This window comes from Centroberyx affinis, unplaced genomic scaffold, assembly GCF_046629955.1.
Source record: "Centroberyx affinis isolate AG114_WGS23_722 - 3 ecotype Tasmania unplaced genomic scaffold, CSIRO-AGI_Caff_v1 ptg005328l_1, whole genome shotgun sequence".
NCBI classification, from domain to species: Eukaryota; Metazoa; Chordata; class Actinopteri; order Beryciformes; family Berycidae; genus Centroberyx; species Centroberyx affinis.
The window spans coordinates 9,181-21,073 of record NW_027282661.1 but is presented as its reverse complement, the minus strand read 5'-3'; the positions used below and the strand labels follow the sequence as shown (position 1 = coordinate 21,073).

Here is an 11,893-nt window from a genome sequence, read left to right as displayed (position 1 = left end):
AATGTCCTCTAAACACACTGCTATTCAGAGTAGGGGGAGCAGGGGGGAAAAGGATCTTTTACTGCCAAAGTATTTAGTCTGTAAATAAAAGTTTGTTGCTTTTTGATCTATTTTCAGCTGACCTAGAAGGAATCGGATCAATTAGATGGAGGGAAGCCACCTTCAAAAACAATAGGAGTTTCTCTCACGACGTCTCAGACTTGCTTGGTGTCTTTGGGAGCGAAATAAGATCTCCTCCAGGGTCGCGGCGGGGATGGCAGGGGGAACTCAGGGGGAGGCGTTTCCGTGTCCGTGAAGCGAGGAGGAGGAGGAGGAGGAAGAGGAGCAGGACGGCTGGATCTGCGTGGGCAAACCCGGACTGGTCTTTCCCTGAGTCTGAGAGTTGCTGTGGGTTCCGCGGTGTCCGGTCATCCCTGCTAGGGCTGACCGCCGAGCAAACAGGACGCCTGGGAAATAAAGATCAAGTCCAACTGTTTTCACATAGGTTCCACTCTCCATGCTGTCCTGTCTAATCAGCTCTTAAAGGCAGTGGTTCTCAACATTTTTCATATCAAGGACCCCTAATTTAGTCCACATTAGAGCCACAGACCCCCATTTGATAAGATTTTGTCTCTCGGACCCAAATCTGAGAATATTTTTATTGTCAGATATGATTTTGTCCAGAGTTCCTTGACTATCTGTACTGTAGGTAGAGAGATAACAGAGAAACTATGATCAAAACAGTCATTCTTCTACATTCTCTAACTGTGTTAACTTCTTGTAAATTAAATAATAGTGAAGTTTAACAATTCATCAATTTGCTGGGGACCCCCTGGAACCCCCTCAAGGACCCCTGGTGGTCCCCGGACCTCACGTTGAGAACCACTACTTAAAGGGGCAGTAAGTAAAATTTGTATCGTTCCATAGCTCAAATTGACCATAATATATCTGCAGAGGTTTGATAAGATACTGGAAGGAAGAACTGGGCAGATATCGTTTGCAAAAAAAACTTCAATTCAACATTTTTATTAGATTCTTCAGTCTAGCTCTATAATATTAAATAAATATAAATTAAGGGGCAAATAAAGGGCAGACAGAGGTTGATTAAAGTCATAGATTACTTAAAGTGATGTGAAACTTTGGTGTAGCTTCCTGGCCATGAAATAACTCCTAAATCTGAATTTCTTCTGACCGGATTTTGGTGTTACACAACATAAAGAAAATGATTCACTTCTTTTCCTGTTCATCACATTTTTTTTTTTTTTTTTTGCCTTTTGTATTGGCTTTATTTATAAAAACTGTAAATGGAGTGTATAATACTTTATTACGTTCTGTTCTTTTATGTAACTTTATACGTTTTATTTATGTATAAGCTTATATGACTATACCTGCATTTGTTTATATCAGTTAGACTTTCTCTACCTTTTTTCTTCATAACTGGGCTGTGATCTCCATTCTGTCTATAGTTCATATACTTTGTTTTACATTTGTTTACAGTATTTTCCTTCTCTTTTCAGATGTCTCTACATGTTTATGTTTTTTTCTGTCATTTCTGTTTTGTGTTGTATTGTTATTTTTGTTAAGTAAATAAAAAAAAAAAAAAAAAAGATTCACGTATAAAAAAAATCTGTGTTCATTTATGTGCTAGAAACATGATTTTGAGATGTTTTGCCATACAATGGCCGTGAATGGAGAGTTATATCATGTCCAGGAAGCTACACAACCCAAGCTACTACCAAAGTTCAACATCACTTTAATGCCCCTTTAAACAGCCACTAACCTTAATCATTTGTAATGTACTGATAGTAAAATGACAGGCAGGTATTATATCCAACAGCTATTAAAGCCAACAATCATCTTCAGCACTGACATCTAGACTGATTAAAGTGACTGTCAAGTTGTGGCAGGATCAGCTGGATCAAGTCAAGCCTCTACTGAACACTGAACATTGGCTTTCAGGAGAGAAAGCTCTCAGATATGATGTGATGGGCCACAAGGCTTATGCCGTGACATGAATTGCCGATCTTAAGGTAATTACTGCCTCTCTGCTGTAAGACACAAGCTCGCTTCTTCAGGGGCTAAACCCCCCCCCCCCCCTCCCTTCACCCTCACCCCCCCCGCCCCCCACCCCACCAGACCCGTAAGACAATAAGCCCCATCGACCTCAAATCCACAGGCCCAATTTTGAGATATTTAACTTTTTTAACTCTATTGGACTGCCACTTCATTACGATGGATTTTATAGCAAAGACATCAAATTGTGTAGAGGACTAAGCACCAGGGTGCTGCTATAACTTATTGAATTTCCTGCCTGCAATTACATCAGCAAACGGCCCCTCTATTTACCTGTGTAGACAACTCCATTTATTTCTATTGACATGTTGATGCTGCTAATGCCGTTGGTAGACAGGTTCAATGCGGTCTCTTGTCTATCATCTGTCAAGAGAGGAGGCAGAGAGCGGGAGAGAGAAAAACTCAATATGAGCATTTAGAAAAGGAACAGAAGAAGCAAGAGGAGCGCCCCGGTGGAGTATTGGTGATAATTCAGAGAGTGACAGGATAAGGAGCAGTTTATTAAAGAGTTCTGGGGGAGAAAGAACTGTCAAAAGAGGTTGCGGCCATTTGTACATGTCAGTTATGCCACATGGATGAATCCTATCAGGCATACACTTTTTTGCAAACTTCTCAAATAAATACGACTTGTTATGAAATAGCAGCAGCCTCTCGACGAAAACAACACCGCACATAATGATGATGATCTCAGTGAGCCGCCGCGATATCAAACAATCTGTAAACAGGAATTTATACGTCTAACTGCATCTGGGCGCGGGACAAATAATAGTGTTTGGATGTAATCTTTAAATGACAGTGTTTACACGCGAGGGCTAGAGCCAGGCGGCCAGCGTGGGAATTAACCCGGGAACGATTCCCACTCGTTTCTCCATCGCGTATGAAAGCGCAAAGCCCCGCGATTATGACTAACGCGAGAGACGCGGTGATGCAGACAGAAATGATATCACACTCGAGCAGATAGGCCTCTCATTCTTCCTTTAGCCTCTATCATTAAGTAATATGTGACTTATGGCTTGTCACGCGCCAGAGTCCAGAGCCTTTCGGCAGACAGGCGTTTTTTTTTTTTTTTTTTTTTTTTTTTTTTACTCATGACATCCAGTGTTTTTTTTTTGCCTGCGGTCGTGAAAAACTATTTCTTCATAACATCTGTGGAGCTGACTTCAAATTACGCAGGTTATATGATGAACAATGTGCACATTAGCGGCTGGGGCGTTTCACAATGGTATCTTTGGAAATGCCATTAGTTGATTTTGACACCCCACTGAGGTAGACATCATTTCATTCTGATAGTTGGTGGGTAACTAAACCTGATATGAATTATCAAACACTTTCAGTTGCAAGAGTATTACATTAAAGCAGTGTTTTATACTGAATGAGACTGATTTGATTGGGCTTTATCGTAGAGATCATCATGTTATGTTAGAGTTATTTCTGTCAAATGTTTTTTTATTTGCGCATGTTGACATATATACAAGGGCTGAACGATTTTGAAGAAACATCTAATTGCGATTATTTTGACTGATATTGCAATGATTTGCGATAATAGAGGGAATGATCATTTTTACATCATTCTTCTCATTTTCATTGAAAAACGTATTCAAATGATTATGGTGTGATTTTTGCGGGGGATCTGTACCAAACAAAGATGTTTTCTTAAGTCTGTAGAATATGATGTGTAGGCCAGGACATCTCTGCAGCACCACAATATTTCATTTAAAATGCTATTTTGACACATTTCACCTTTAACAAATATTGCGCCTCCTGCGATTTGAAAATTGCAGTAGGCCATATTGCGATTTCGATAAAATTTCGATTAATTGTTCAGCCCTAATATATACACATACCTGAGCACATATATCCATACAAATATACATGCAATTACACCGGAATATGCTCTTTTTCGTTTTCTTTGAACAAATGTATATAATACATATAACAAAATGCAATACAAAATGCAAGAGAAATAGAAATAAATAAAACGCTCTCTGCTAACCTGATCCCTGAACTCTATACCTGACTCTGTTAGTTAATGCTTAATAAGCATTAACTAACCCTTATTTAACAGTTAACTAATGTGTCTGGTAATCATTTACTAATGGTGTTCATGGTAACTAAGGTATTAATTTATACATTATTTAATAGTCATCTTTATAAACAGACTTGGGTCTGAGGGACAAAATCGCATCAAATGGGGGTCCGTGGTCCTAATGTGGACTAAATTAGGGGTCCTTGATATGAAAAAGGTTGAGAATCACTGCCTTAGTTAACATGAACACCATTAGTAAATTACACATTAGTTAACTGATAATTAAGCATTAACTAACCCTTAACTTAGTGTAGCCTTATTGTAAAGTGTTACCGTTTTATTTACTGACAAATCAATCACCAGATTCAAAAACTGGTGAAACTTTGACCTGAATTCTGTAAGATTATGCTTTCATTTTCTGTACTTGCTTATTTCTATTCAGGTTCCTGGAGATGTGGAGCCTATCGTAGCATGCATAGAGACACACAGGACAGGACTCCACTCCATCATAAGGCTAACACAGACACAAAGACACTCCCATTCATACTTATGGGCAAGTTAGAGTCTCCAATCCACCTGACTGTAGGAGGAAACCCAGGAGAACACAGGGGAGAACATGCAAACTCCACACAGAAACCTTCTAAGATCACCTACTCCTCCAGTGCAAGGTTAACGAAAACTAACAAAATAACGAAAACTAGGTGTGAAAAAACATTTTCGTTAACTGAAATAAAAATAAAAACAAGGCTTTACAAAAACACGGTAACTAACTGAAACTGTATTGTGTGTTTACAAAACTAAAATTGAGAAATTGAGAAAATGTCTTTAGTTTTCGTCTTTGTCAATTTATTTCATACATAAGCCTAGTATTTTGGGTGGATATGAAATCTATCTTCCAAATTTTTTTTTTTCATTTTTTTTTTACCTTTTTGAATCTCGCCCCTGACAAATACCCCATATTACAAAAAAAGACTAAAACTAACACTGAAACTAATAAAAACGAAACTAAAACTAAGCATTTTCAAAAAAATACAAACTAAACTAAACTAGCAAACCCGCTTTAAAAACGAATTAAAACGAAACTGAAATTGAAAACAAAAAGTCAAAACGAAATAAGAATAAAAACTAATGACAAATGCAAAAACTATAATAACCTTGCTCCAGGGCCTTACCTCTGTTGTTGAGTTTGATGTTCATGGGCAGCTGGGTGGCCATGGCCAGCAGGTTATGCTGCAGGGCGTGCTGCATGATCCTCTGCTGCTCCTCCGCCACCATCATCATCTTCTTCTCGGGGGGTTCGCCGCTCTCCAGCTTCTCCCTCAGCTGCTCCAGAGCCGCCGCCTGGACGGCCGCCGCCGCCTGAGCCGCCGCCGCCTGGGCCGCCACCGCCGCCGCGTGACGCCCGCCCAGGGACATGGGCATGGCCACCCGGCTGGGCAGGCAGCCGGCCATCATGGGCTCCTCTGCAGAGAAGAAGGCTGGTCATATAAGAAGGCTGGTCATATAAGAAGACTGGTCATATACAAGTAAGAAGACTGGTCATATACAAGTAAGAAGACTGGTCATATACAAGTAAGAAGACTGGTCATATAAGAAGACTGGTCATATACAAGTAAGAAGACTGGTCATATACAAGTAAGAAGGCTGGTCATATAAGAAGACTGGTCATATACAAGTAAGAAGACTGGTCATATAAGAAGACTGGTCATATAAGAAGACTGGTCATATAAGAAGACTGGTCATATACAAGTAAGAAGGCTGGTCATATACAAGTAAGAAGGCTGGTCATATAAGAAGACTGGTCATATACACCTGTGCTGGAATCCAGATTTCTACATTCATGCATTTCTAATAATAGTAATAGGTTTCGACCAATGAGGGGTTTTTGAAAGCCAATACTGATACTGATATTTTTGGATTGAAGCTGCTGATACCAGATATTTTGTATCATTAGTCAATATCTTTAAATGTGACTCTTTTCATGCCAAAATATTCAAAATTACAAGCATTCAGTGTTTCCCCCGGAATTGAATTCATTGCATAGAACAGTGTTTCTCAACATGGGGTCCGGGGCCCACCAGGGGTCCTTGAGGGGGTTCCAGAGGGTCCCCAGCAAATTGATGAATTATTAAACTTCACTATTATTTCATTTACAAGTTAACACAATTAGAGAATGTAGAAGAATGACTGTTTTGATCATAGTTTCACTGTTATCTCTCTACCTACAATACAGATAGTCATGGAATTCTGGACAAAATCATATCTGATAATAAAGATTTTCTTAGATTTGGGTGGACAGTGATTCTCAACCTTTTTCATATCAAGGACCCTTAATTTAGTTCACATTAGGGCCACGGACCCCCATTTTATGAGATTTTGTCTCTTGGACCTTGGAATATTGGACCTTGGAATATATCTCTTGGAATATTTTTATTGTTAGATATGATTTTGTCCAGAATTCCATGACTATCTGTATTGTACGTAGAGAGATAACAGAGAAACTATGATCAAAACAGTCATTCTTCTGCATTCTCTAATGAAATAATGGTGAAGTTTAACAAGTCACCAATTTGCTGGGGACCCCCTGGAACCCCCCTCAAGGACCCCTGGTGGTGCCCGGACCCCAGATTGAGAACCACTGCTATAGAAAGCACTTTGTTTGGAAACATGCTACATAAATAAAGTTATTATTATTAAAGTTATTATTACATGAGCTTTGTATGCATGGATTTCGGCTCTGTGAGATCAGACCAGCCTTTGGTGCTTGTTTAAATAAATTGAGGACTTCATGAGATTAGACTTCATATTTCAATCCTTCCTACTAAAAGTGTCTGAATTGAAGAATTGGAAGGATGTTCATTAAAGACCCAGACACCGGCTAAAACAGCCTTGTGCTTCAGACATGCCCGGTGTCAAAACAAACGTCCCTTCTATGGCACGCTAGGTAATTCAGCCCGATGCCCCCCCCCCCCCCCCCCCGTTATCAGACACCTCCCCCAGGCTCTCTGCGCATTCCACTCTCTGGCGTTGACTCGGAAATTGGCAGCGCTGGTATGAGGAAGTCCTGCAAGATGTTTCCTCTTTTGGGGGGGGGTGTGGGGGGGGGGAAGGATGACCATGCCGCCCGCAAGTTACATGAGGTATGAATGGATGGAAACGGGGGGGGTGGGGGGGTGTGGGGGGGGGGGCAGCAGCTTTTGCGAAATCAATTTGGATGCTGACTTCTCCTTCGGTGGCCGGGGGGGGCCGATCATGCAACGATTTCTCAAAAAGGATCCTCTGATCTGTTATAGTACATCGTGTGCAGATGTTTTTTTTTTTTTTTTTTTGGGACTTACTGTATTGATAAAAGAGGAAATGAATCATCACGCAGTTAACAGGATAAGAATATGACACATGTTGCGGTTCTGTGTGGGACTCGGCCCGATGATAACATCGCGACCAGAATTAACTTTTGCAAGAAACATCTAATGTCTCCGAATGAGGCCCATGCATCAGGTGCTGTTGCATCAGACAGACTCTACACAGTTGAGAAAGCAATGGTGTCTGCTAGTGTCTGTATGCAACAGCTACTTCCCATCAATACAGCCTGCTTAACATGAGTTTAAATTGTCAATTTTTTATTGTTTTTTACTGTTTTTATTGCATATTTTACATTCTACTTATTGTACTTTTGTCTTTTCCACTGCTGCATCGTATCGTATCGTATAGTATCGTATCGTCTCTTATTGGGTCTCAACATGGGGTCCGGGGACCACCAGGGGTCCTTGAAGGGGTTCCAGGGGGTCCCCAGCAAATTGATGAATTGTTAAACTTCACCATTATTTAATTTACAAGAAGTGAACACAATTAGAGAATGTAGAAGAATGACTATTTTGATCATAGTTTCTCTGTTATCTCTCTACCTACAATACAGACAGTCATGGAATTCTGGACAAAATCATATCTAACAATAAAAATATTCTCAGATTTGGGTCTGAGAGACAAAATCTCATTACATAGCAAAAAAAAATAAATCTTTCCATTGTATTAGGAAAGGGGAGGTTGGTGTGATTTAAGTCAGTGGTTCTCAACGTGGGGTCCGGGGACCACCAGGGGTCCTTGAAGGGGTTCCAGGGGGTCCCCAGAAAATTGATGAATTGTTAAACTTGAGCTTTAATTTACAAGAAGTTAAAACAATTGGAGAATGTAGAAGAATGACTGTTTTGATCCTAGCTTCACTGTTATCTCTCTGCCTACAATACAGACAGTCATGGAATTCTGGACAAAATCATATCTAACAATAAAAATATTCTCAGATTTGGGTCCGAGAGACAAAATCTCATCAAATTAGGACTCCTTGATATGAAAAAAAGATTGAGAATCACTGATCTTTATCGTGTCTATATGCTCATTTTCCGCTCTCGTCTCACCTTTCTTGATCACGGGCACCTGGGAGACGTGGCCGCCGTTGTGAGCGTGGGACATGGGCAGGTGGGGCAGCTGCATCTTGGGGGAGGAGAGGAGGGCGGGGGTGCCCACGGGGGAGTAGCTGAAGATGGAGGAGCCGTAGCTCTGCCGGCGGCCCTCCCGCCGGTTGCTGTCGATAGCTGCCTGGAGCTCGCCGGGGGAGCTCAGCCCCCGCTTTTCACATTCGTACGGGTAGAGGTACTTCATGTACCTGGGGGAGGGGGGGAGGGGGGGAGGGAGGGAGGGAGGGATGGAGCATATTAGTGACTTTCTAGTGAGTGGTGAGAGGTTTTTATGTTTCATATTCCGTGGTGCAAAGGAGAGACTTTCTGTTCCCCTCCAAGAATGATGCTGACTTCAATATAAAAATACAATTCTAGCATTTGGTCAAACAATGCTTGAGAGAGAGAGAGAGAGAGATAGATAGATAGATAGAGAGAGAGAGATCATCACTGTACATTTTGTAATCATCACTGTTATTGTTGTTACTGTCCAGAAATATTCTATGTGACGGATCTGTATATTTACAGGAATATGCAGTTTATTTCATTTTATTTTACTTCATTTCTATGTCATTTGTGTTTGAATCTATGCTTTGGCAACATGTGCACATGTACGTCCTGCCAATAGAGCTCCTTGAGAGAGAGAGAGAGAGAGAGAGAGAGAGACGGCGAGAGATAGATAGATAGATAGATAGATAGATAGATAGATCATATTAGAGACTTTCTAGTGGCGTTGAATGGTTTTTTATGTTTCCTATTCTGTGGTGCAAAGGAGAGCATTTCTGTTGTGATGCTGACTTCAGTATAAAAATACAATTCTAGCATTTGGCAAACAATGCTTAACAAGTGTGTTAGTTCTGTCTAGGTGCTCGGGTGGAGAGAGAGATAGAGAGATAGATAGAGAGAGAGACAGAGAGAGAGAGAGAGAGATAGATAGATAGATAGATAGATAGATAGACATTCTAGCCCAGTTTTCTGACATGCTGTTCTCAGTAGGAACTTATATAGACAGATGTGTTAACCTTCTAAATCATGTGCAGTCAATTGAACTGGCCACTGGTGGACTCCAATCAATTTGTGGAGAATCTCAAGTCTCATGCTGATTATCAACATGTGTTCTTGTGTGCTCCATGACCCGTTTTACATAATATCTAACCGCCAAAGCACAGTGATAACAACCCTAAGTTCATCCGTTTTGAATTGAGGCTGGAACCGGAACAAGAAGAAAGTTGAATACTTTCTCAAGGCAACTAAACCAAAATTGAACTATGCGCACATTCATTGATTATTTACTTATTTATTATTGATTAACTGTTTTTACACATGCCAGCTAAAAAGTGCTCTACTGAATATCCTGCATTCAAAATAAAAATAAGTAAATCTAACACAGTGATGTAAACTTGAATCACCGTCATTGTAAAGACAGAAGAGTGCTGGCTCATGTGGAAACACAATACCATCTAACAACACTGGGAGTCACACAGATTAAATGCCTACACATCTATCATACTATAATTATCATGAATCATAGGAGGGATCGGCAGTAATGTACCGCACGAATACCAGCTTTGCAAGAAATAAATATTATTTAAAGAAGGCATTCCGAGAGGCTACCTCATGTTTTCTGCAATGGAAATAAGACTTCAGAATGACAGATTGCTTATAATATCAAGAACAATGTCTGAGAAACCACTTGTTCACTTTACCGATCATCTCTCACACTCACACACAGTGGTGGAAGAAGTACTCTGATCCTTTACTTAAGTAAAAGTACCAATACAGCAATGTAAAAACACTCCATTACAAGTAAAAGTCCTGCTTGAAAAATCCTACTTAAGTAAAAGTACATAAGTATTAGCAGCAAAATGTAGTTCAAGTATTAAAGTAAAAGTAGTGGTTTGGTCCCTCTGACTGATATTTTATTATATATGACATCATTAGATTATTAATACTGAAGCATCAGTGTGTAAGCAGCATGTTACTGTTGTAGCTGCTGGAGGTGGAGCTAGTTTGAACTACTTTATATACAGTTAGCTAGTTTAGTCCAGTGGTTCCCAACCTAGGGGTCGGGCCCCTCCAAAGGGTCACCGGATAAATCTGAGGGGTCGTGAGATGATTAATGGGAGAGGAAAGAAGAAAAAACAAAGCTCTGATACACAAATCTGTTTTCAGTTTTTGGACTTTTTCTCTAATCTTTGATTTTTGCTGAAATATTGGATCATTTGAACATTTATTGAAATGAAACCATGTGAGGTTTAGAGGGAAAAATCACTATTTGGTGGAGCTGTTAACAACTCATAGACATCTGAAATGTGACCCGACTACACACTGCTTTTTGTAAGACGTCAAAAGCCAAAAAGGTTGGAAACCACTGGTTTCATCTTTAACAATGTGTTGTATTTTAAAAGCTTGTTATATTATCCATTGTGTCAAATCTCCATCTGAAAAGTAACTAAAGCTGTCAAATAAATGTAGTGGAGTAGAAAGTACAATATTTCCCTCTGAAATGTAGTGGAGTGGAAGTATAAAGTAGCATCAAATGGAAATACTCAAGTAAAGTACAAGTATCTCAAAATTGTACTTTAAGTACAGTACTTGAGTATAACATATCACACTTGTGGCTGCTCCCACAGTAGAAGCAGGTTATCAGTCATCTGGGGTTATCTCCTCGGCTCTTACTCACTGTGTTCGGAGAGTGAAAGCTGCACTGGTAATCGAGGTAGGGAGGTTAAGGCCTTTGGTGATCTCACGCCATATTTTCTTATTGATGACTTCCACTAAGCCGCCTTTTTCGGTGACGAGCTTGTAGAGCATGTAGAGATCCAACACCTGCTTGGCCATGATAGGAATCCGATTCACCGGAGTCCCTGCAGAAAGCAAACACAATATCCACAATCAATTCCATTAACTTCGGTTCCTCCCGTCAATAGGCTGCTGCACCTCTTATAAGGCCAATTTATCTAGAGCCAGTCAAATGTCTGACAGCTCTGTTAGCCGGCGAGGAAATATCACTTTTTTTTTTTTTGTCAAAGTTTTAAAAGGTTTTTTATCTGCGCTTCCTATGGAATCAAAAACTTTTAGCGTGTATTTATACCTTTATTATTTATGAATGATGAAATAATTGCTTCTTGCACTAAACCAGTGATTCTCAACCTTTCTCATATCAAGGACCCCTAATTTTGATGAGATTTTGTCTTTCAGACTCAAATCTGACAATATTGTTACTGTTATATGATTTTGTCCAGAATTCCATGACTATCTGTATTGTAGGTAGAGAGATAACAGAGAAACTATGATCAAAACAGTCATTCTTTCACATTCTCTAATTTTGTTAACTTCTTGTAAATGAGATAATGGTGAAGTT

General features: G+C 40.0%; 1 protein-coding gene across 1 annotated transcript; it reads right to left on the bottom strand.

Moving 5' to 3' along the window:
- Positions 1 to 262: 262 nt before the first annotated feature.
- Positions 263 to 11,396, bottom strand: arid3c (AT rich interactive domain 3C (BRIGHT-like); the record flags this gene model as incomplete). Its single annotated transcript, XM_071546576.1, has 5 exons — positions 263 to 446; positions 2,326 to 2,415; positions 5,251 to 5,541; positions 8,491 to 8,738; positions 11,213 to 11,396. Coding segments are annotated over 5 exons (992 nt in total), but the record flags the coding sequence as incomplete, so codon positions are not given.
- Between the last annotated feature and the right edge of the window lie 497 nt (positions 11,397 to 11,893).